Source organism: Canis lupus, chromosome X (assembly GCF_048164855.1).
Source record: "Canis lupus baileyi chromosome X, mCanLup2.hap1, whole genome shotgun sequence".
NCBI classification, from domain to species: domain Eukaryota; kingdom Metazoa; phylum Chordata; class Mammalia; order Carnivora; family Canidae; genus Canis; species Canis lupus.
In genome coordinates this window covers 118595502-118621637 of record NC_132876.1, presented here as the reverse complement: position 1 = coordinate 118621637, position 26136 = coordinate 118595502, and the positions used below count along the sequence as shown (strand labels likewise).

General features: G+C 45.5%; 2 protein-coding genes across 8 annotated transcripts in view; both read left to right on the top strand.

Moving 5' to 3' along the window:
• SHROOM2 (shroom family member 2) overlaps positions 1–9108 on the top strand; it is a 142746-nt gene extending 133638 nt beyond the window's left edge. For 4 of the 5 annotated variants that reach the window (XR_012026081.1, XM_072815344.1, XM_072815342.1 and 1 more), the window contains 2 exons: positions 3508–3780; positions 6344–9108. Coding sequence is in view for 4 of the 5 variants with exons in the window: in XM_072815344.1 (XP_072671445.1) it covers positions 3508–3780; positions 6344–6610 (540 nt within the window). In the remaining variant the exon portion in view is untranslated. The remainder of the gene's footprint in view (positions 1–3507; positions 3781–6343) is intronic. The other variant, XM_072815343.1, reaches the window with a different exon arrangement.
• Positions 9109–9252: 144 nt separating this feature from the next.
• Positions 9253–24361, top strand: CLDN34 (claudin 34). 3 transcript variants are annotated; one of them, XM_072815358.1, is made up of 5 exons: positions 9253–11522; positions 11943–12131; positions 13583–13700; positions 16120–16250; positions 23384–24361. In XM_072815358.1, exons 4-5 carry the CDS (start codon positions 16150–16152, stop codon positions 24048–24050), a joined length of 768 nt encoding a protein of 255 aa, XP_072671459.1. In that variant the 5' UTR covers positions 9253–11522; positions 11943–12131; positions 13583–13700; positions 16120–16149; the 3' UTR covers positions 24051–24361. The 3 variants fall into 3 exon arrangements, with proteins under 3 accessions (XP_072671459.1, XP_072671460.1, XP_072671458.1); XM_072815359.1 differs by lacking the exon at positions 13583–13700; XM_072815357.1 differs by lacking the exons at positions 9253–11522; positions 11943–12131; positions 13583–13700 and adding an exon at positions 13712–13926.
• Positions 24362–26136: the final 1775 nt, after the last annotated feature.

Below are 26136 nucleotides of genomic sequence, written 5' to 3'. Positions count from 1 at the left end.
GTTGAACAATTTCACCATAAATGGCAAATGCTATAAATCACAGTTCTGTGCAGTGTCAGTGACTCAGGAATCCTGGTTTTTGGCTTGATTTGACAAAGGTGACTGCTACCCTTCTTTCCACTACCCACAAATACACTGTGCCCTGTGCTTGGGCAAAAGTGTGCACAGGGGCAGAAGAGGAAGTGAGCGCTGTGAAGGTGTACCTGATGGGCCAGGTGTACCTTCTAGACACCGTGGGATTTGGGGTCTAGAACAGCAAGAGTACCAGACATTCCACGGTGACCTGGGCTGTCATGATCACAGTTATTGCTGCGTGCTCACGGAGCCGAATCGAGTGACCCCATGCGCTAGGGAAGACTAAGGACATAGGCAAGAGAATGAAGGGCCCTTCACAGGGAAGCAGGTAGGGAATTCTGGTGTCTCGTTGAAGGCATCACACTGGGAAGGCTGAATGTATTTTTTATACCTGGGGCGGCCCAGGCACACTGCTCAGAAGGCGCCCTGCTTGAGGCGTGGGACTCTTCAGGAGAACCAGACCAAACACACTCATTGGTCAAAGTCTGGAATCTGAGAGGGTTATGGTTTCTCCCTAGAGCCAAGAGGTGGGCAAAGAAGGCCCAGAGAGAAAAGACTTCATTTCCCCCACGGAGTGGGACAGAAGTTAGGTATGTGGGGACCAGCAGAACAGAGGTGAGAGGCAACAGTGCAGCTGCGGCGAGACCCGGGGGCTGGCCTCTGCCACCACTCACCCCTATAACCCAGGCCTCCCCGAATGCCGCGTGCTGCAGAACAGGCGCAGATGAGCTTGCCTGAGGTTCCTCTGTGGTGGGCTAGGCCTCCTGCACCCGGGCTGCTGCTGAGAGGGATTGATGCGTGTGCCTCCTGGGTCAGGCCTTGTCCCAAGATCTTTGCAAGTCCACGTCTGTGCTGCTTATAATGGCCCTTTAAGGAAGAAGGGGAGGGTGTTTCTAATAAAAACTTATGTAAGGCATATAAAGGAATCAAAGGAATTTGGGCTCCTTCCAGAACACCCAGTTTCAAGTTAGCTCAGCTGATACTACAGGTTTGAAGGCACATTTTCATGCATTGGCATGAAATCGTTGTTATGGTAATTGCTAAAGAATAATGACACTGAAGATTTACCAGGAACACTGGCTAGGGCTCCTCATACATCCACAATCCTCTGAATTACTTGAGGTATTCATTCAGCTTAGGGTTGGCTTCAGGCAAGAACTTGGAAAGTTCTCCATCCCTATAATCTGTTTTGTGCTTTTCCATAAAGTAATGAATATCTGCAAAAGAGCCATCTTAGCTGTGGCATTCAAAGTTGATTTAAACCATCTCGCCAGATAAGTTGGATACACGGACACACAGATAGGCAGGCACAGGCACACTCAGATTCCCACACTCGGAGACAAAACATCAAAGTAATGTAGATGCATACAGTTTTAAGTGACTGAGGAAGAAAATGTCTTCGCATCCTGAGCAGCTAGAAGCTGACCTGAAAAAACCACTGAGTCAGGGAAAGCATCTGCCTTCAGCTCAGGTCATGATCTCAGGGCCCGGAGTTCAAGCCCCATGTCAGGCTCCCCGCTCAGTGGGCAGTCTGCTTCTCCCCAGCTGTCTCTCCCTCTCTCGTTACCTCAAACAAAATAAAATCTTTATAAAAAAAAAAAAGCCTATAAAAAAAAAAAAAAAAAAGCCTAAAGCAATTTATAAATTCCATGTGGTCTGTCTTAAGAGAAAAACCATGCTGATTGATCAGCATTGAGGACAGCTGTCCTTTAAAACGGCTTCCCATTGGGACGCCTGGGTGGCTTAGTGGTTGAGCGCCTGCCTTTGGCTCAGGTCGTGATCCCGCGGTCCTGGGATCGAGTCCCACGTCGGGCTCCTTGCCTCTCCCTCTGCCTGTGTCTCTGCCTCTCTATCTGTATCTCTCATGAATAAATAAATAAAATCTTTTGAAAAAATAAAACTGCTTCCCATTGTAATCTGCCGGCTGTCTAGGGGCGCTGATAAGCCTGAGGCACATTGAGCCAAGAAGAGGCAGTGCCCTGATGAATCCTGTGCCTTTGAGGTCTGGGGGGTTATTTATTTTTTTTAAAGATTTTATTTATTTATTCATAGAGACAGAGAGAGAGAGAGGCAGAGACACAGGCAGAGGGAGAAGCAGGCATCATACAGAGAGCCTGACGTGGGACTCAATCCAGGGTCTCCAGGATCACGCCCTGGGCTGCAGGCGGAGCTAAACCGCTGTGCCACCGGGGCTGCCCTGGGGGGTTATTTTTATATATGTGTATGCACACACAGATGCTGGATGGAGATTCTCTGTCAATGCTTCATCCTGAGACAAAACTGCCGTGTGATCAGCTCATTCCAAGTGTGCAGTGCTGCGCTAGCAGTTCAGTGTGTCCTTCCTGCAGGCCGCCATGGGTGGACCTAATGGCAGAAACATGTCCGTGATCATAAGAAAGTAATTTTTTCCAGGGCGGGGTTCACACATTGTACTTCTTTAGAGCCATCCCTATAACTCTTCCCAAATATAACAAAGGAGGCAGCTAATCTTGCCACTCAAGTCAGATCATATGGCACCGCTTCACTTCACGAGGGTGGACAATTTATAGGTTTTATTTTTTATTTTTGACCTTTAAAAAATAAAGATTTTATTTAATTATTTATTTGACACACAGGGAGAGCACAAGCAGGGGGAGTGACAGGGAGAGGGAGAAGCAGACTCCCTGCTGAACAGGGAGCCCAACATAGGGCCTGATCCCAGGTCCCCAGGATCATGATATGAGCCAAAGACTGACGCTTAACCCACTGAGCCACCCAAGCACCTCAAAAATAATCATTTAAAGGGCTAGTGGGAAAGGAGAATGGGGAGTTCGTATTTAACGGCCAGAGCTTCAGTTGGGGATCATGAGAAAGTTCCAGAGACTAGTAATGATGACGGTCATACAGCACATATACTTAATGTCACAGAGTGTTGCACTTAAAAATGGGTAAAATGATCATGTTATATATATTCTAAATAAATAATATATATAAATAATATATTTAATTTAGAAATATATATTAATATATTAATATGTTGATTATAATATATAAATATGATATATTAATTATATAAATATTGATATATTATATCATATATAAATATATTAGTATATTAATATGATATATTAATTATATATTATATTAATATATGTTATGTTATATAATATATATTTTATATTATATATTATATGTATAATATATGTAATTAATTTAGAAATATATATATATATATATGTATATTTCTAAATGCCAGTGACTTAACCAGGAGCTGTTATCCTTCCCCTGGTCTTATAAGTCCTCTGTTGTTTGATGCAAAGTAAACCTTTACCCCATTCAGCTGAATTCCACACAGGTCACTTATCTCAGAGCATGGGAGCGGTGACCACGGCTGCAGATGCCAGCTTGGGGCCGTCCTCATGGGTGTTTGCATGCCACCCTGTGTCCCCACAGCAGGAACTCATTGAGAGCATCAGTCGCAAGCTGCAAGTGCTTCGGGAAGCCCGGGAGAGCCTGCTGGAAGACATCCAAGCCAACAGCGCCCTTGGGGACGAGGTGGAGGCCATTGCCAAAGATGTCTGCAAACCCAACGAGTTCGACAAGTTCCGCATGTTCATTGGGGACCTGGAGAAAGTGGTCAACCTTCTGCTGTCGCTGTCCGGCCGCCTGGCCCGAGTGGAGAATGCCCTCAATAATTTGGACGACAGTACTTCTCCTGGTGATCGGGTAGGTACCTCGTGTCCGATCTGGACGTCAGCGCGGCCTGTGAGCATTGTGCACAAGGTGTCATAAGGTCACGCCGTGAAGCCACACACAGTTCTCTAGCAGCCCATCCCGGGCTCTCCCTCTCTTTCTGGTAACTGAGACAGGTGCTGCCGCGGGGTACAGGGGCCAGAGCGCCGTCATCACTGGACCGCCGGGCTGCTGTGATCCTTGGGAGGAGCCGTGGCTGCTTTGTGACATCTTTTCATCTGTCCCCATGGATCGTTACTAATAACTGTCTCTTCCTAGGAAAGAGTCCTTTTCACTTTTCTTGACTACGTGTGAGTGGAGCTCACCTACTCTGACAAACTGTAAGCACTCAGTGATAATAAAACGTGATGTTGCTGCTTTTAACAGGAGTGCACATAGCAGTCTGGAAAGAGGCAAACGACTTGCCAGCCTTTTCTCCTTCCTGGAGGTGTGCAGCTTGGAACATGTCTCATAGTTTTGGTGTTTCACACACAGAATACGGGAAATAATACCTGCCTCGTTGGCTTTTCTTCCAGGTCAAATATCAGCAAAAGATTGAGTTTGATTCTTTGAGTAGGCTGTCAAATGATCATCTTAATTATTAATAAGACTTCTTAACTTCTCTGAAAGGAGGGGCAGAAGAAGCACCCTTCTCCCTTATTCCAGGTGAGAGTGGTGTCATCCACATAAATCTTCTCAAGTGTGGCTTTCAGACCATTGTTGTTCTGCGCTTAGCTAAGTCATTAGTTACTACCATTTCAACATACTATATAAGCATTTAAAAAATAACTGAGACCCTTGGGTGATTTCAGATTCCATATTGCTGTTTTTCCCATCCTTACCAGGTGTATCTAAAAAGAGTTAGGGGCGCCCGGGTGGTTCAGTGGTTGAGCGTCCACCTTCAGCTCAGGGCATGATCCTGGGGTCCTGGGATTGAGTCCAGCATCAGGCTCCCTACAGGGAGCTTGCTTCTCCCTCTGCCTGTGTCCCTGCCTCTCTCTCTCTCTCTCTCTTTGTGTCTCTCATGAATAAATAAATAAATAAAAATAAATTTTTAAAAAAAGAGGAAAATAACACAAACAGGAAAGAGATTTATTTTTACATAATTGGAATATTCTCAAGCATTAAAATAAGTGAAAAAATAGTATGGCCTTTGCAACTCAGCTCATCTTTGATTCATCTTTCTTTCTGTGTATGTGGAAGAACAGAGACTTTATTTAGAATTTCAGGATGATAGAAAGAATCACAACACTAAGTACCACATGCGTGGTCCTCCTGGGTACCAGACTCTGCAGCCCTCACTCCGTCCCTGGGGGTCCCTCCAAAGGCAGTGTTTCATGGCCACAGCCAGATGCAGTGCAGTGGTCCAGTCTCCAGCATAGCTGGCATTGGAGGGGAATCCATTTGGGCAGCCAAATCTCAGGGAAGCTAAATTTTTCAGAGACAGACATCGTAACCAGTTAAAAGCCATGGAGGGAGGTTTTATAAGGCTCCCTTCATCTTTCCAGATAGAAAATGAACACGTGAGTTGATGCAGACACATCAGATCCTCCTCACAATCTCTGCAGCTTCCTGTCCCCACTCAGCCCAACTGATTTCAATAGCCTGAAGCAGACTTCTAGAATCCGTTAACATCGGCTTCCCTTTGGGTTGGAATTAATTTGCTTTGCCTCCCCTCTTTCCGTGAAAATTCACTGTATGTGTGTTTGACGTGAAGCTAGAGGTGTCCCTCAGGAGCGGGCAGGGTGCCCTACAAGGCGATGGGGTTTGCAGGTGCTTCCTGGAAGCCCCGAGTCGAGAGTGCTCTTCCTGAGTGTGCCTGTTTTACAGAGCGCCGCTGCGTCCTAGACCGCTCCCGTGTGGCTGTGGATCAGTGTCCGTGGCCAGGTTGCAAAGTAGCGGAATAACAGAGTGGCTGTCCTGGTGCCTGAGTGCAAATCACACCGAGGAGATGAACCCCCGGCCTCCACCAGTTGACATTGGAAGGCATTTAATGCATTTGTCTCTTCCTTCTTAGTTTTCATTAAACTTGGGGATGGTAGGGACAGCTAAGTGTGTATTTTGCAACTATGAGTGCCATGTTTTGGGGACGGGTTCGTCTGTGTCCCCCCTAGCAGGACCCTTGTAAGGAGCCCGGGTATCTGCCCCCAGCCCTGTATCCCTTCTGCCTGCCCTGGCCCCCTGACCCGCATCCTTCTGCAAGGCTGCCCAGAGGCTCTTCCTCCTGCCCCAGTGGTTTAGAGACCCGGCTCTAGAAGTTCTTTAGACTCTATTTCTTTTGCCTACTTTACTCCATGTCTTGCCACAGACAGGCCTCTGGCCTGCCTGGGATCCCTGCTTACGGGGGTGCTGGGGCTGGAGTCTGCTGCAGCCACCGAGTACATTCCGCCCACACCCCAAGTCTTCCCGCGTACATGTCATCAGGTCTCTGGTCCCTGCCTTTGGTGCCAGGGCCTCCACTGAACCAGCCCCCACACCTGCTGGCATTGTCAAGGCGCTGGCTGCAGCCCCTGCTCTAGGCCTAGTCCTCAACGGGCTTGTCTCTCTCTCTCCACAGCAATCGCTGCTCGAGAAGCAACGGGTTCTCATCCAACAGCACGAGGATGCCAAGGAACTGAAGGAGAACCTGGACCGCCGGGAGCGCATCGTGTTCGACATCCTGGCCAGCTATCTCAGTGAGGAGAGCCTGGCGGACTATGAGCATTTTGTGAAGATGAAGTCCGCCCTCATCATCGAGCAGCGGGAGCTGGAAGATAAGATACACCTGGGTGAAGAGCAGCTGAAGTGCTTGTTCGACAGCCTTCAGCCCGAAAGAGGCAAATAGGAGGCCCGTCCCTGGCAGCCGACAGGAACTGGCCCTCGGAGCTCCGTTCCTGAGGATGCAAGTAGAAACCTCAGCCTGTATTTATCTCCAGTAGAGCAAATCCTCTGGTAGCAAAATGGCTCTTAGGAAAGCAATAACTTCCATGTATGTTTGCAATGATTTATTTAATTTTTTAGTTTCCCTTTTGAATGCTGAGTAGAATGTCTCACTGGTAGCCATTCTCCTTTGCAAGTTAGCACACGTGGCACCAGGCTCCGGGGGACGGCGACTCTCCACAGTCTAGACTGTGGGCTCTGCTCACGCCATGCATGCGAGTGGTTATAGTCACTGCTAGGTCTGCCCTTCCTCCCATCCACTCGGGAAGCGGCCCCGCTGGGTGGGGTGCGTGAGACGGGAAGCCCTGGTGCACATCTTACTCTGTGATTCGTCCAAAGCATGGGCTGCCATGTTTTATCCCTCTTCGTCCAATGGTGTGGAGTGTTTGTTGTCCCTCATTCATTGTCCACCAGCAAAAATCATGATGATAGGATGGTAATTTATTAACATTTAGGAAAAGTGAATAGTTTCCGAGTAGTTAAAAACCCAGCTGTGAAATGAATAACCTGCATGTTGGGTTCACTCATTCTAAAACCATCACTGAAAGAAACAGTCTGCATGCTTTAAAACACACCCACAGAACAAATAGCTTTAGTACTGACGTTATGGCCCAAGGGATGTTTTTTCCTGCAGGGTGAAATTGCTTGGTTAATCGTGGGTCCAGTAGTGTTATGTGCTTGCTAGACATTTGTTTCATGAGACCAATGGTGTGTTTCTGAAATTACTTTTCCCCAAAACACTTCTTTTGTTGCAAATGGTTGTTAACGATAATCGGCTACTTGTCTCTTTTTGCCTCCTTAAATCTGCTACCTTGCTATAAGGGTCCTATGCATTTGCTTATAAGAACCTTTCCTCTGGCTTTTCAGAGGTCCTATGAACTAGACAACCCCTAAAGTTGATCTTCTTCTGCCCATTTTATTGGTTGAAATTGCAAGATTCTAAAGAGAGTCTGTGCAGTAGGAAAACACTGTCGTGCTGTCGGTTTCCAGTGGACAAGTCACAGACTGGGAGAAAAGACTTGCCAAGCATGTATGTGACAAAGGATCTAGATCCAGAGCACATAAAGAACTTTGAGAACTCAACAGTAAGAGAACAAACAGCCCAGTTAGAACGTGGGCAAGAGACTTACCTTGGCACTTCACCAAAGAGGATATGTGCACGGCAAACAAGCCTGTGGGAAGATGTTCAACCACCAGTGGCTTGGTTATGACTCATTTTTTATCTACGTCGTTGCAGACCTAATGTGTGCTCGTTCACAGATGCTCATCTGATTCAATGCCTGGTAAATGGCAGGAGAACCCCTTGGGTGAATTCGTATTGAGCTGACATCCAGACATTTGTTTGATGGAGGGATCGTTTAGATCCTCATTTCCCCCTATTCCCACAAAAGTTTGCCAACAGGTAGGGAGTGTATGTCCCTTTGTCAGCAGTGACCATTGCCTTACCAAAACACACGTGCACATGAATGTCTTAACTGACTGATGTCTATACTTCCTGAGCCAGAGAGGGTGAGCTGGACTCCTGAGCCACAGCATGGATGTCTGTGCACCCCGGGGAGGGGTCCCAACTGGCAAGCTTCAGTAATGCAGGCAATAAACATTTTTTGGCAACCCAGCCATGCCAAAAAGATAAATGCCTTTTCACAAGTTTTCATCCCTCTTAAATTAAGCTATTTCTATCTGACTTGAAAAATTCCCCATCCTGCCAATGAAGTGTCCTCCTTCCCTCCTGGTGCAGTCCCTTGCTGTGAAAACTGGTCACTTCAGAAAAGGTGAAGCTGGCTGTCCACGGACCTCCATCGTTCTCCCTCAGGGGGACAACCACAGTAGTTTGAGTGTAATTTGCTTTTAATTTAGACAAAGCTTTTATCTGTGATTCTTTCCCCTCAAATACAGTATTGTGAATCATTTTGATGATCAATATGTAAAATGTGAATAATAGAATTTATGTGTCTGGATCCAGCCTTTTGAGGGCTATTGAGGACTTTCTCTTACACATAGCAATATATAGTGCTCTATTACCCTCTCAGCAAAGCACATGTCATCATACGTGTCCTGTGCCCGTCCCGTTTGCCTCTTAAATGTCTGGTTAGCGGGGACCCAAAGATTTCAGTGAGTCAATGTACATAACTGTATATAGCTATATTATTGCATACGACAACGATCTGGTGCTAATGTTCTGCCCTTGGCATTCTTAGGTGGTGGCTGACTCCCCTCCTCTGTCATAACTCAGCTCTGGAATGCTCTATATAGCAAGGTTTCAGTCAGGGGCATTGCCTGTGGCTTTTATCCTGCCGTCCACTGTGGAAAATGTGTACATATTTCATGCTTGACACTTACCACTTACCTCTCAACACATCATCCTGCTTGACTTTAACAAAATAAATAGTGTCTCTGAGTGAATGGAGCATGTCTCTGATTTACCTAGGTTAGTTTTTGTTTTGTTTGTTTGTTTTTAAATAGTTAGACTGTTCTCGCCATATGCCCAATTCTGAAACTACTGATAAGTTGTGGGACTGATTACTTGTATACGCATAACGTTATGCCAGTCTAGCCAAGGCTGATGAGTTTGCAGTCAGGAAAGAGTCAGGGACACAGAGTGTATCCACTCGCTGTTGCCACAGTTATGCTGTTAACAAGCAACTATAAAACTTCAGTGTGCCATAGAGTGTTTCTTTAGCTCGTGAATTTGTAGATCATGATAGTCTCCGCTCCGTGTGCCTCTCCTCTTCCTCCCGGGACCAGCAATCTGGCCTGGGCATGTCAGTGGCAGGTGCGTGAGAGAGCAAACCCAGACACGAAGGTATCTTCCACATACCTGGTTACATCACACTGCCCCTCTTCCATTGTCAGAGCAAGTCCCACAGCTGAGCTCAGGTTGTAGGATGTGTCCCATCTCTTCGGGGGCAGAAGCTATGAAGTCATGTGGCAGAGTGTGAATGAATGCAGGGTGCGAAGAATTGGGGCCACTGACAGGCTCTGTCCTCCCACACCCACATCTCCTAATCCAGAAGGACACTAAAGCCACGCTCCTGGAGCAAGGGCACCTCTGCTGCTCCCTAGCCTTATGGCCGTGAGCAACATACTTGGCCTCCCTGAGCCTCTTGAGTTTTTGCTCTGTAACTGGAGAAGAGCTCCAGAGCTCAAGTGAGCTCACTGATGTTCATGTGCTTCGAGGCCATGCCTGTTTCAGAAAAGTCCTCCGTAAGTGTACGCTCTTGTGGTTTCCTCATTCCATCTGCCCCTGGAGGAAAATGCCTTCCCTGAACGAATCTGCCAGAGCCACCAGGGAGATGGGGATTTCTTTTGCTTGGGAGGATGAGAAAGGTTTCTTTTTCTTTTTTTGAGAAAGGTTTCTGTTCCAGGGTAGGTTTGTGGGACCTTAAGGCTAGACGTAGGGGGCGGGGGGGTGCGGAGGTCTCTTTAATAAGTTATTCCAAACTAGAGTGAATATTTACTGAAAATAGGAAGATATTCATAAGTTAGACTTTTTTTAAAGATTTTATATAAATAAATAAATAAATAAATAAATAAATAAATATTTTATTTATTCATGAGAGACACAGAAAGAGAGGCAGAGGCACAGGCAGAGGGAGAAGCAGGCTCCATGCAGGGAGCCTGACGTGGGACTCGATCCCAGGACCCCGGGATCACGCCCTGAGCTTAAGGCTGTGCTAAACCACTGAGCCACCCAGGCTCCCCAAGTTAGACTTTTAAAAGTGGATGGACACCACACATTTCGCTTTTATTTCTGGCTTCTGACCAGGCTACTTCAGCTTGTCTCATTTGAGTTCTGAAACGGTCAAGAGATGAATAAATGGGGACGATGCAAATGCAGTCATAGGTGGCCACTGTAGTGCTAGGGCTGTGGTCCTTACGGCGTGTTCTGTGACCCACTGATGACAATGTGCGGGGCGTTTGTCCCCAAGCCCTCGCCAGGCCGGCGAGCCCCACTGGTGTCAGTTTGATCTTTGGTATGAGCCCACCAGACTTCTTCAGGAGGAGCTCTACAGTGGGTACCCTGAGACACTTGGACAGGGGGACACCAGACATTCGTTCCATCTTCAGACCTAGCTGCTGTACTGCCACAGGCCTGTGCACTACAAGGCAGGCATTCTGGAAGCGTGTTTTTTGCATCTCCCGTTAAGAGAAGAAAAGCAACACGCGGTATGTGTATTCTTGTATGTGAGGCATCTTGAGTCAAGATCACACAAGATTGCTCACTCATCAGCGAGCTACGTAAACATCCCCCTAAACCCAAGCTATATAGGCGCACCCTCCTACCTGTCCACCTGGTCCCCCAAATGCTCGCGTCCCTTATGCACCACCTGAGACCGGCAGGCGGAGAGGAAAGGGGGTGGACATAACCGAGTGCAATGACGGTGTCTTTGGCAAATTTCACCAAAGCACAGGGCTGCGCCAGCTTAAACCTGGTTATCAAGTTCAAAGGCGAGGCCTGCTGGATAGCACCCGGCCTGGGAAGACGGCGGCGAGCGGTGTTCACGCAGCTGACGGCACCAGGAGGGGACACGATGTCATCCGGAGCGCACTCTAAGGACGCAGTCTGCTTTCTGAGGTGTGCTTGCTGAAAATACATCAGACCCAACGTGAGGGAAATTCTTTAAAAACAAAACCAAGCCCTACCAGTTTTCTTAAAAGGGCCAAGGCGATGCAAGGTAGAGCAGCGATTCCAAAAAGGCCACCTGGCAAGGGAACGCGCCGCACGACCCTAGAACGCGGCCCGGGGCAGCGAAAGGACGTGCGCCGGGTGACTGGCCAAGTTGGACGGGGCCCTGGATCGCAGCCCGGTGCGGATGGTAAGTTCTGGATTCCGGTCGCCGCGGCATGGTCGCGTAAGCTGTTTCCGTTCGGGGGTCGGGGTGGAGGCTGCAGGGGTCCGTGCTGCCGGCCGGCCACCTCTTGGAGGTCGGAGACCATTTCAGAGTGGAGAAGTTCCAAAGTGTTTTCTCCGTTTCTGAGGTTTTCCTTCTGCTCATCCAAAGACCCCTTGCTCGTAGGTCTGTAACTGTCTAGTCTCCGGTCCCATGGCGGGAGGAGCTCCTGGCACGTGGAGCTGCCGTGTGTCGTCACGAGCAGGACCCAGGGTCCCGAGGCCGCGCGGCCCGATGCGGCTCATGCTTGCACGTGCTCCTAAGCCCGGCGCCTGTCCCACATCATCCAGCGTGAGTTTCTGTGAGACTCTTGCCCACCAAATCTTTTTTTTCTTTTTTTTGAAGATTTTATCCATTCATTCATGAGAGACACAGAGAGAGAGGCAGAGGGAGAAGCAGGCTCCCCGCAGAGAGCCCGACGTGGGACTCGGTCCCGGGACTCCAGGATCACACCCTGGGCCGAAGGCAGGTGCCAAACCGCTGAGCCACCCGGGCCGCCCTTGCCCGCCAAATCTTAAGCCCTCAAAGCTCAAGGTGAGAAACTATGTGTATTTGTGCTCATCTGCTCGGTGCCTGGCACAAGTGAGCGCTTCATACATACGCAAGCTTTAAGCGAACGAATAAATGAAACAGGCCATGCAGCGTGCATCGCCGAGCAACGTGAGATTTCCTCTCCTTTACTCTCAGGAGACTGCAGGTCGGGTAGGCCCTCCGCGTGCTCGATCCCCTTTCACGCCTAGAATGGTCGTCTTCCTTCCTGTGCAGATAGAGGTGCCAAAGCTGCCGGAGACCTATTGCCATCTGAGGCCATATATTCACACATCTCCTTCCCTCCTTTTCTCTCTCTCTCCTTTCCTTTCCCCCGTTTTTTCTATGAAACAGGATTATGCTAATTACGTTTTTGAATTTTTTTTATTTAATAACGTTGTGGGGGGCACTTAGGTGGCTCAGTAGGTTGGGCGTCTGCCTTCAGCTCACATCTTGATCTCCTGGGGTCAAATCCCACATCAGGCTCCCTGCTCCTTGGGGAACCTGCTTCTCCCTCTCCCTCTACTCCTCCCACTACTCATGCTCTCTCTTGCTTACTCTCAAATAAATAAGTAAAATCTTTTTTTAAAAAAAATGTTGGGAACATTAATTATTTGTTGACATAGTGTTGAGTGACTGTGTAATATTTCACTATAAGGGCATAGAAAGGTTCACTAAATATTCTTTAAATGGACTTTTTTTCTGTTTGTCTTCCCGGCTGTAACCTCGGTTATAAAGGTCATTGAGTGTGTGTTTCACTTACATCTTTGTACATCTCTCCACTCATTTTCTTGGGATAAATTCCTTATTATGGAAATACCAAGCAATTCTGATGGAGCTTTGGCTTCTGTATAAAATCTAGTCCTAAGTGCTGGCCAGGTGACATCATGTGACTTTCCAGTAGTCTCCTGTCTACAGAAGCCACATTTCAAGTCTTCCCAGTCTTAGGTCAATTTCTTACAAGTTAGGAGTTGTTGCACGTACTGTACTGTCTTATCCATGTGTATTATGTGTCAACAAGCCAGGAATCCAAGCCTCAGCTACAAGGAGGCCCTTTCCTACGAATGAAGAGTATCTTCCCTAGTGTGTTAGTTGCCTGTGGTCTTTCACAACTAAATCTCGCCCTTGTGGGTGCCACTTCTGCTAACACGTGCATGCGCACCTTGCCACAGCTTACTTCCTGATGATGTGGCTTAGAGACCGTTTCTGAGGGCCAGGAGAATCAGTGAGGACTTCTGTGATCAGTCACATCCTCAAAGTGGATTCTGGATGGTCCAGAAGTAAACGTGACCCACCCCCTAAAAAAACTTGATAGAGGATACATGATGAAGGAAAGAAACCAAAGGGACGCACTGATCAGTGAAAGAATGGATATTGTCATGGCGCTCAGGACTTAACAACCAAGGGGTTTGTTTGTTTTACCTTTTTGTTTTTGTTTTATCTTATTTTTTTTTAAGTGGAGCCCAACGTGGGCCCAAATTCAAGACCCTGAGACCAAGACCTGAGCTGAAATCAAGAGTCAGCCATCTAACGGACAGGGCACCCCCCAGGACCTAGCAACCGAGAACTTAGAAGGTGAGGACAATGGGTAACAGAATGTGGGGACAGCAGAAAGCTGAGGACAGGGCAGCTGGCTGGCATTGCGGCTGAGGACTTGTGTCTGGCCTGCTGTGGAGCACTTGAAGGAAGGAGGTGTCCTGAGAAGAGCTGCGTGGGCTTCTGTGCGGCGGGCCCCCGCTGTCAGTGGCCCTCCTCCCCCAGGGGGTGATTCCCTTGAAGACTACATCACTGATTAGCGAAGGTATGGCCTTTGTCGTGTGTGTGTCACCGTGGTAAAAGAGAGCACACAGTTGCTCGTTTTGCCACACTTTAAGCACGTGGTTCAGTGGACATTTATAATGTTCAACGAGCAGCACCGTCCATGTCCAGCGTGTGTTTTCCTTTTCCCCAAACAGAAGCCTTGTCTTCGCTGAACCCTAACCCACGTTCCCTTGTCCCCCAGCCCCTGGCAACAGCTGTCAGACTTGCTGTTCCTGACCCTGACTGCTTCTAAGTGCTGCATATAAGTGGGATCACTCTCTTGGTCTCTTGGGGACTGGCTTATTTCACTGGGATGCCTCAAGGTGCATCCAGGGCAGAGCAGGTGTCAGAGTTTCCTTCCTCTTTAAGGAAGGCCGATAAACACTCCATTGTGTGTAGAGACCACACTTCATGCATCCATTCATCCGTGAATAGGCACTTGGGTTTCCCGCTTTGGGCTGTTGTGAAGGGGGGGGGTAGGCAGCTGGCTGCTTGCTCCTCTGTTGCGTATATGCCAAGAGCTGGGATTGCTGCATCATGGGGTCATGCCACATTTCATTTTTTGAACGTTTGTTGTGTTTTCTGTGCCCCTTCATTGTGTTCTGACTCCTTGGCCACAGGAGTATTTATTTCACTCGCTCTCAATGATTGAATTGGCTGTTCCTTGCTTTCACATTCAGATGCCCATTCCTGGTCTCTTCTGACATGGACTCGAGGGGCGCCACCTCATCCCACTTAGGACCTCAGCAGTTCTCTCTTTGTTCTGCGGCCCTTGCACTGTGACACTGTAGCAATACCATCATGAGGCAGCCTCACTAGGGGCTCTTTACGTTATTGCTGTTGATTTTGTTGGTATTTCATTGCCCTGTTCAAGTCCACAAGGCCCGCCGCTCCTGAGCCTGTTTCTCTACCCGAGTCCTCACCATCTACTTCCCCTTTTCTCCTCTTCATTCTCCAGTTACCTGACATGTGTAGCCCTCAAGTTTGGTCTCCTGGCTAGGGAAAAACAATAACACTCTGACCCTGGGAAGAGGCAGCCATATGCCATCGTTCCACCCTTAGGAATAGAGACTTTCCCGTCTGAACCAAAGACCCATCAGAACACAGGCAAAGTGTGAGGTGTACATTGCAAGTGTTAATGAAAGCTAACACCTACTAGAACACTCCATTGAAAGGTCTCCCATCTTGGAGAAAGCATTTCAGGGTTCACAAAGCTTGTTCAATTCAGAGGATGGAAATTCCATTCAGGTGATGAGCCAGAGTCTGGTAAGAATATTTATGTTTCAAACTTCACAAAGCCAGAAAATAACCAGAAAACTACAATTAACCTCAAAGTGCCCCTTCTTCCTAAAGGTCCTTTACACTGAGCACACATAGTGACTCCATATACACAGTCATCAAACCCAAATAGGCAAGCAATACCTAGTGTTACCAGGAGGTGGAGGAATCAGAGCCCTTATACGTTGCTGCTGGGGTTATCAAATAGTGTGGCCACTTGAGAAAACAATTTGGTGGTCCCTTAAAATGTTAGACATAGAGTTTCCTTGTGACCCAGCAATTACACTCCTAGGTACCTACCCAAGAGAAATGAAAATCTATCTATACAGAGACTCACACATTACTATAGCAGCATCATTCACAATAGCCCAAAAGAGAAAACAACCCAAGTGTCCATCACCCACTAAGTAAACTGTTGTATACAGTGGAATATTAGTGGGCTACAAAAAGGAACAAAGTACTGACACATCTATGGATGAACCCCCAAAACATCATGCTTAGTGGAAGAAGCCAGGCACAAAGGCCACATGTGGTAGGACTCTGTTTATAGGAGACACCCAGAATAGGCAAATCTATAAACACAGAGAACCAAGGACCAGGGGAATCGGGAGTAACTCTTAAGGAGTGCAGCATGGCTTTTATGATTCTCTTAGGTGGTCCTTCCTTTTAGCAAACAGTACACAAACCATAAGATGGCTATACTTTCCACTCAGCTATCACAGTGTCACAATGGCCATACTTGCCACTCAGCTCCCGTGTCACAGTGGCCCCATTATTACAAAATTTTCTTTGAAGGCTTTTAAATGTGGAATAAGTACATAAGTTTGTAAGTGGTACACAGTGAGCCAGAACACTTTGCTGAGACCCAGACTATAGTAACAGCATCCTTCAAAGTCTCATTGCTCTCATCTGACAGTGGGCTGGCAGTGGCCCAATAGGAGAGAAGATGCCAACTACCCAAAGACAAAAGGATTACCAAGTTTCGGAGGCGGAGAACTCCAGTGGAGTGGCTGAAAGTGGATCCCCCTTGGAGCCAAAAACAGACAGGTAAATTTCTCTGCTTTTCCCATCAGATCATGAAGCCTTATAACATGTATTTTATTTTTGTTTTTATTTTATATATATATAACATGTATTTTAGAGCAAGAATGCTCCTTGGTCATGTTCCTCTTGACCTCATGCCATGGATTACAGAGACTCTAGAGTTCCATTAGGAGTTTCCTACTCAACAGGCCATCAGCACTGGGCTGGGTCTCCATCCTACAGATTAATTCAGGTTTGAGGAGTTTTGGAGCAGGCCTCCAGGGACACATTTGGCCCATTCAAAAAACCTCCCGTGCCTGTTGGGTACTGACATCATGCTAAGTGAATTATGAATAAGTGAAACACCATTTATGCCCAGCTGGAAGGAGTATGTCAATAAGTACTTCCAATAAATACCACAAATGCTATCATAACCATTTGTGCAAGATGTATAGTATTCCATCATATAAAAAACCCACAATTCCTTTGTCTGTTCTACTGTAGAGGGATATTTGGGTTTTCTCCAGCTCTATCATGAACCATGCTTTTTTTTTCTTTCTTTTTTTTTTCTTTTTCTTTTTTTTTTTTTTTAATTTATGATAGTCACACAGAGAGAGAGAGAGGCAGAGACACAGGCAGAGGGAGAAGCCGGCTCCATGCACCGGTAGCCTGACATGGGATTCGATCCCGGGTCTCCAGGATCACGCCCTGGGCCAAAGGCAGGCGCCAAACCACTGCGCCACCCAGGGATCCCATGAACCATGCTTCTGTTGATAGTTTGACTCTTCCCTTCCATTTTCAGAATTTAATGTGTAATTTACACACAATAAATATTTGTCTTTCCTGTGTTCAATTTTGAGAGTTTAGACAAACATGCACTAGGTACATAGTGTATCCACCAGTATGATCAAGATAACAGTTCCATCACCCCCCAAATTCCTTCTTGCTGATCCTTTCCCTACACCACACAATATCCTGTATGTCTCCTGGCCCTACAGTTTTGCTTTTGGGGTTTTCCAGATTGTCCTATAAATGGAATCATAGAGCATGTAACCTTCTGACTCTGGATTCTTTCACTTTGTATAATGCCTCTGAAATTCATCTCTGCTGTTGCCTGCAGCAGTAGTTGGCTCCTTTGGATTGCTTTCTTGGACTGGGAATGAAATTCGATTCCATTAATAGGATCCTGAAAGCCTTGCAGTATGCACCGCCCCCTTCCCCCCACCTCTACTATAGCTCACCACACCTCCCCTGCATTACCCTTAGAGCAGCATAGAACTTGGCCTCATGTCTACTCCATAAACTTTAAAATAGTGCAATATCCTATTCCTTTTACATACTCTGGAGAGAGTTCAATGTCCATGAGGTAAGAACTCCAAAGTATTTAAGTAAATCTTATTTTTAAAAGTTTTTATTTAAGACTATTTATTTATTCATGAGAGACACAGACAGAGGCAGAGACACAGGCAGAGGGAGAAGCAGGCTCCCTGCAGGGGGCCCGATGTGGGACTCGATCCCGGGACCCAGGGATCACGACCTGAGCTGAAGGCAGATGCTCAACCACTGAGCCACCCAGGTGCTCCTAAAAGGTTTAATTGAGGTAAAAAAAAAAAAAAAAGTATGACAAAATTTACTATGTTTACCATTTTAAAATGTACAATTTGACAGTGTTAAGCATGCAGTATTCACATTGTGCAACCAACCTCCAGAACTTCTCCATCTTGCAAAACTGAAATACTGTCTCCATTAAATGACTCCTCACCCTCTTCCCCTTCCCCTGGCAACCACCATCCCCTTTTCTGTTCTTGATCTCTCTAGGTCTCTCATATATGTGGAATCATAAAATATTTGTCTATTTGTGTCTGGATTCTTTCAGCATAACATTCTCAAGATTCATCCATGTAGTAGCAGGTGTCAGAACTTTCTTTTTAGACCCAAATAATATTCTATTGTATGGATAGACCACCTTTCATCCATTCACCTGGCTGATGGACATTTGGGTTGCTGAGATTCTTTTATTTTGAAAATGACTCCATACTCTACTGTCATTAAGTGTGTACAATAATGGCATTTTTTAAAAAGATTTTATCCATTTTTTTTTTTTTGAGAGAGAGAGAGTGTGTGTTTGTGTGTATGTGTGTGTGTGCATGCACCAGCACAAGCTGGGAGAGAGGCAGAGGGAGAGAGAGAAAGGGAGAAGCAGATTCCCCACTGAACAGAGAGCCCAACACAAGGCTTGATCTCAGGCCCCTGGGGTCATGACCTGAACTGAAGGCAGACATTTAACCAACTGAGCCACCCAGGCGCCCCACTAATGGCATTTTTAGCATCAATTCGATCTCGCTTTATGCCTCTGTTTATACTATCAGTGTTTGCATTTAGAAATGATATATTGAGTTTAGGAATATGAATTATGAGGGAATTTCTTCTAGTCTCAGACCCAGTGCACACCCAAGGTGTAGATCGTCAGTTGGAGTTGCACAGTTGGACTCTGAGGGATTGGAATGAGCAGAGATGACTTTTCTGGAGGCCCTCTTTGTCCATGAACATACAGATCTTCTGAGGAATAGGCCTTCTGTCCACTTCTGCTTGCCGGTGCTGTCATGCTCTTGGTGGTATTTCCAACTGGAGTCATCGAGAGGGTTCTGCCAAAACTTTGGTCTTTGGACAGTCCCACAGAAGACATTCTAATATCCTTGAGCATGTGGAGAGCCAGGCGCATCACGGATGTTTGAAGACCAATCAAGCTCTGGCCTCATGTGAGTCACAGAGTGAACTTGTGAGCAGTGTGGAAGGAAGAGACAGTCCCAAGGGGCCCGGGGGAAAGGAAGAAATCAAACCCCAGAGATCTTTTTGTTTTCATGGTGGTAAAAGAGTCACAACACAAAGTTTACCATTTTCATCACTTGAAATACACATTTCAGGGGTATAAAGCCCATTCTCATTGCACAACCATCACCACCATCCATCTTAAGAGCTTGGTCACCTTCCAAAACTCGAACACGCCCCATTGGATGCTAACTCCCTGTTCCCTTGCCCCGGCCCCTGGCAACCACCATTTTGACGATTTAAGTATTTCATGTAAGTAGAGTCACATGGTATCTATCCTTCATGGCTGGCTTATTTCGTTCAGCATAGATTAGTCTTCAGGGTGCATCGATATTATAGTGTGTGAGAGAATTTCCTTCCATATTCAGGCCAAATACTATTTCATTGTACATATATACGACGTATCGTTGATCCAGTCACATATGGATGGAAAACTAGGTCCACCTTTTAGCTTTCATGAACAAAGCTATTAATGCCCCTGGCTATGTGGATATCTGTTCAAGGTCCTCCCCTCTCCGTTCAGTGGAAGAGGTCCCCCTCCCTTCCCTAGATGACTCTCCTACCTTGGACTTAAATGTACTTGCTACCACCTTCCCCCAAATGAGTGTGGTAAGAGGATGGAATCTGCAGCCAACCTGTCTCCACCGCTTACTTCTTCCTGCATAGACTTCAGGCAAGTTTTTCAACCTCTCTGTCCTTAGCCCTCTTGCTTAGAAAATGAAGATCAAACTGCCCACCTACAAGCGTTGTTTGGGGGGGATTCATGGATTAAGTGGATGAATGGATTAAATGGAGTTGATAAATAGAAAGCCAATAGGGTGGTTCTGAAAATGTGGTCTGGGGACTCTTTCAGGTGCTGGATGTGGGGTGCCATCCACAAGGCCAAAACTTTTCACAATATGAAAATGTTGGCTGCCTTTTTCACTCTCCTTTCTCACAAGCATACAGTGGAGTTTTCGAGAGGCTCTATGCCATTTGATCTAAAAAAAACCCGAAAGCAGAAGTACACATGACTGCAGCCCCCTCCCATTAAAGCCTGATGTTAAAGCTGTTTGTAGATTGCCAAAACAGTATCCTCTAAATTTTGTTTGGATAATAGTCACTTTTCATAAAAATCCTTGTTAATATATGATGTTTATTACATGAATTAATTTAAATTTCAAAAATAATAATAATTAAATTTCTCATTTTTAATTCCTAATATGGTAAATATCAGTGGATGCAACCATTTGGGGTCATCAACAAATGTTTTGTTTTTATTTCATAGTGCAGTCAAGTATACATAACGTTGTTGACCATTTTAACCATTTTTAAGGGTACAGTTCAGTGGCATTAAGTTGGCAACCATCACCTCCCTCCAGTACCTTGCCTCCAGGACTTTTTTCAGCTTCCCAAACTGAAACTCCACTACCCAGTAACTGCCACCTCCAGTTTCTAAGCGCAAAGGGCAGAGACCTTTTCAGTCCTGAGACTGCAAAGCTTAGGAAGTGCTGTCTTGGCACAGAGCCAGGGCCTCAGAAGTGCTGTGGGAGGCTCGGCTGCTACCCACGAAGGCCTCCCGAGTCCCCCCTCCCCCCAACCCCCCCCCACCCGCCCCACTCGCCTCGCTCAGAGGCCTCATGACCTGCCTCTGTTCTGCTTCTCTCCCTCTTCTCAATTAACTGATCAGTTAACTTTTAAGAGCATTACAGATTTCTGGCAAAAAATTAAAACCATGGAGGGAAAGTTGTACCTCTGGAGCTCTTACCCCAGGCCTGCTGCCCAGAGGTGACAACCGTTAACCATTTCCTGCACCCAGAAATTCCCTATTCATATACAAACACGTTCTGCATATTTGCATATATTGTGTTTATACATATATAAATATGTATTATGTTTGCCCTAATTTTCACTGAAATGAAACCATTTCCCTTTTTTAAAGATTTATTTTTTTTTTTTAAGATTTTATTTGAGAGAGAGAGAGAGCCAGTGGGAGCAGCAGAGAGAGAGAGAGACTCCCCATTGAGCAGGGAGCCCAAAGCGGGGCTCCATCCCAGGACCCTGGGGCAAGGACTTTAGCTAAAGGCAGATGCTTGGGCAGCCCCAGTGGCTCAGCGGTTTAGCGCCGCCTTCGGCTCAGGACCTGATCCTGGAGACCCGGGATCGAGTCCCGTCGGGCTCCCCACAGGGAGCCTGCCTCTCCCTCTGCCCCTCTCTCTGGGTCTCATGAATAAATAAATAAAATCTGAAAAAAAAGATAAATAAAATTGCTCCTTTGAAATAATATGCTCAGCATTACCTGGCCAAAAAGAAATGATCTTTATAAATATGACATCTGCCAGTAATGTTCTGGCCAGGAGAAGGAATTTCTGGTAGGAATTTGGAAAATACCCTCACCTTGTCCCTCCCTCCCATCTGGGATGCGCCCTAATAAATTCCAGACCCCTCGATGCTATCCATGCCTGCTCCTGCCTTGTCCTTTCTATGCTTGAATCACTGTGCCCCATTTTTCCCCAGTTGAAAAAGTAATAGGGACGCTTGGCTGGCTCAGTGGTTGAGCATCTGCCTTTGGCTCAGGTAATGATCCCGGGGTCCTGGGATCAAGTCCCGTGTCGGGATCCCCACAGGGAGCCTGCTTCTCCCTCTGCCTGTGTCTGCCCCTCTCTGTGGGTCTCTCATGAATAAATAAAATCTTTAGAAAAAAGAAAACGTAATAGACTTTTACTGTAAAACATGAAAAAAAAAAATCACTAGTGATCCCAATAGTCAGAGGCATCTTGTTTTGCATTTTTCCAGCTTATGTCATGATGGGCAAAAATAAGATCACACTACAAAGTTGTGGTTTTATTATCTGTGTTTTAAATTCAACCCTCCACGGGTGTTTTCCCACATTATGAATTTTTATGTCTGCTATGTCTTACAGCGAATGAATGGCTGTAGTACCTCCTACAGCGTACTTGTGTGCCAGACATAATTCTTCCTCCATTGCTTCACTTTAACGAAGTCTTTGTTATTGTTTTTCTTTTTAAAAATCATGCTCATGACAGAAATTCCTAAAAAGGTATTGAATAGCCCAGACATCATTTAAAAAAATCACAGCCCAAGATCATAAACACAGTGTTGAGTGAAAGAAGCCAGTCACAGAGGAATGCCTACCGCATGATCCCTGTTTTGAAAAACAGGCAGGACTGAATCAAGATGCGTGGGGGTACATGCTGAGGCACAAAACGATAAAGAAAAGAAGTGATAATGTTATGCGTCTTAAACCAAGTGGTGTCTATGTGGTTATTTGCCCTGGGATAATTCATTGAGCTGTACACTTAGATTTTGTGTGCTTTTTAAAATATATGTGTGTGATCCTTCACAATACAAATAGCTTTAAGAACTCGTAATCCCTCTAACCCAAATAAAAATGTCTCTTACTAACTTAGCATATAGACTTCCAGTTCTACTTCTGTCCATGATTATATTATATGTACTATTTTTGTAACTTCCTATTCGTACCTGCTAGCTCCTGGACATCTTCCTTTTGGCTCCATTATGTTTTAATGGCAATTAGAATGGATGTAATCAAAAAGACTAAGCATATCAACTGTTGGAAGAGATGGAGAAACTGGAACCTTCATGCAGTGCTGGTGGGAATGTACAATGGTGTGGCCACTTGGGGAAGTGGTTGACCACTTCCTAAAACATTCAACGTACACTTACCATACACCCCGCTAGCCCCACTCTAGGTATCTATGCAAGAGAAATGAAAACATCTTCCCATACCAAATATTGCGCAGAAATGTTTAGAGCGCACTGTTCATAATAACCCAAACTTGCAGCCAATCCCAGTGTCCAAAAACTTCAACTGTGGCCTATCCCTACAATTGAATAGGACCCAGCAATAAAAAGAAACCAACTATTCAAACATGTCACGACATGGGGGAAACTGGAAAACGTTATGCAAGTGAACAGAGCCAAACAAAAAATCCTACACCTTGTTCAATTCCACTTATGTGTTTGGTGTTGGCACATAGCCCCGTTGCATGGATATGGCATAAATTATTTAACCAAGCTCTGCATTGGACTTGAACCTGTTTCCCACTTGTCAGTATTATGAACAGTGCCGTGATGACCACGTTATGACTAAGTATTTGTGGCCAGTCTTAATTATTTCTTTGGACAAATAACCAGACATGGAACTGCCTGTTAGAAAGTAGGTGGTGGTGATGAAAATAGTGCCAGAGCGCCCTTCCCAAAGTTTGCTTGCTCTGTGCTCCCACCAGCAGAGCGTGAATGTCAAATGTCTCCATTCTCCAGTGCACTGCTTACCCCCCCTCCCGGTGCTCTGTGCTTGTTTGCAGGCCTCCAGGGTATGCAGCCACCATGCTATTGCTCATCAACAGCACCAATCGCCAGATGGCGGGCTTCACCATAGCCACTGTGGGATGGATCCTCACCACCACATCCACGGGCCTCGTGGAGTGGCGAGTGTGGTACATGAACAACTCCTCTCTCTCTCCCTCTGGCCTGGTCTGTGTGGGAATGTGGAAAGTCTGCATTTACCAATATATCACCAACTTCAACAGAGCCACGTTGTGTCATCGCTATACCTACCACGATACTTACCTGCCTCTTGATATCTGTATTTCTCAAAATCTCCTGCTGGTCGCCACCATTCTGGGCCTTTTGGGAAGAGCCGCCATCATTTTTGCACTTAGGAATGTGTACATGGGAATTCATCAGGACGCCACCTTCAACCAATTTATTGTTTCAGGGATTCTGAATGTGGTTGCTGGTGTCTGTATCTCAATCACTGTGGTCTGGAATTTTTACTCCGTGATAAACGAAGAGGGTATCACCTTCCCACCATCTCTCTATATACCCTTCAAGCCAGATAGTCAGGAAATTGGCAGTGCCCTTCTGGTGGCATGTCTGGCTGCCTTCATGATGCTGTTAAGTGGGCTGCTTTTCCTCTCCTACAAGCACCCCCTGGCCAGACAAATACATCCTGAAACTTCAGAGACGTAGAATTCCTGCTTGCCTTGGCTTTGCGAATCCAACATGACCAAGAGTTTATGAGAAGTATTAGCAAAAAAAAAAGAGAAGTATTAGCAGAATGTTCTATTAAATATTTCCAAAGATTCAAGACCATGGCAAAGGTAGTTTTAGGCAGGAAGTGGCCATCAATTTCCTTCCTTTATCTTCTGTGTCTTTGTTTTACTGACGCACCAGTTCATTGATTGAAGAAATTTCACTTAAAAAAAAATCTTTCTCACCAGCCAGTTGGTCTTCTTGGATCTGAATTTTAACTATTGCTGAATAAATAATCAATCCATAAACCTAGTGTATAGAAATGAGATTTTCTGTGATTCTCACATTTCCCTCCTAAATGTCTGCTACAGACAACCAACCTTATTTCCTGTGATATGGTGATAACATCACTCTATCATATAAAATTTTCCAAAATATGCAGTAGAATAATATAAGGAATCACCCCACACCCATTATCAGACTCAACACCTATCAAGATACTGTCATATCAGCTTTATATCTCCTTTCTTCTCCCGTTTTGTTTTTTTTTTTTAAGATTTTATTTATTCATGAGAGACACAAGGAGAGGGACAGGCAGAGACATAGGCAGAGGGAGAAGCAGGCTCCCTGTGGGGAGCCCAATGGGGAACTCGATCCTGCAGGATCATGCCCTAAGCCAAAGACAGACACCCAACCGCTGAGCCACCCAGGCATCCCTCTAATGTGAACATTCCTATCAGATTTAGTAGCTGGGATGCTTTTGTAATGAAGACCTTTCCCTCATCAAGTATGGCTAGTTGGGTTCTCCAAAATTCAGCTCTTACCCAAAAGGCAAGGTAAATGCTTCATTTTTCCCCCTTTAATTGTTAAATGTCTAGAGGAAGGGGGAAGATTGCATTAATTATCTTGGTGTTGACCAATGTAGTTTTTAAATTGTTTTCACTATCTGTTTTCATTTTTGTCTTTTTTCTGAGTATCACCTCAACGCTTGAGTATGAACTCGTGAGATTGTCTCCATGTTCTTCTTATGGAAATTTTCTGATGCATCCAAAGGTAGACAGACGATTATCTCAGCTTCAGGAATCCTCATTATGTGCCCAGTAGTGGTTCATCCCTATCCTCACTCTCACCAACCCTAGCCTTGGATTATTTTGTAATAAGTCCCTGGCAGTATATTATTTTATTCATGAATACCTCAATACACATCTCTAAAAGATAAGGATGCCTTTTTCTTAACAGAACCACATAGTCATTATCACACCAAGAAAAGTGAATTTCCTAATGTAATCAAATACATAGTCAATATTCAGATTTCCCTAATTGTCTCATCAATGTGTTTAACAGTAACTTGTGGGTATCTATATATTCAAAGTGTTTCACTCAATTGCATTCAGTATTCCTTTTATGATCAAACTGTCCCATCTTTGGCTATAGAGCCTCAGGGACATGTGTCCTTTGACGTGTCTCTATCAGTATAATTTTAAGATTAAAAAAACTTTATTCAAGACCATCATAACCTACTGTTACCTCAAACTACTTTATCAACAAAATTCACTATATGAAAATGATTTTCCTGGGATCCCTGGGTGGCGCAGTGGTTTGGCACCTGCCTTTGGCCCAGGGCGTGATCCTGGAGACCTGGGATCGAATCCCACATCGGGCTCCTGGTGCATGGAGCCTGCTTCTCCCTCTGCCTGTGTCTCTGCCTCTCTCTCTCTCTCTCTCTCTCTCTCTGTGACTATCATAAATAAATAAATAAGAAAATTCAAAAAAAATTTTTTTTAAAAAAGAAAATGATTTTCCTAAAGAACAAAATAGTAGAGAGAAAGACATATCAATAATAGAGTTAGCAACTACATCAAATGTTAGAGAGATGTTGAAATTAAAGTATATTTATTTACTTTGCATCTAATAACTTTTAATACCAGAGGTTCTTGACTTCGTGTAAATTCTCCACAGAATAATTCCCATACACACAAAATTTTGCACCATTTCACAGATCTCTTGAAACCTATTCATGGATCTCATTTTCAAAATAAGTGAGTTTTCCAAAAATTGATTTATTGTTTTATGGACTTGCTAG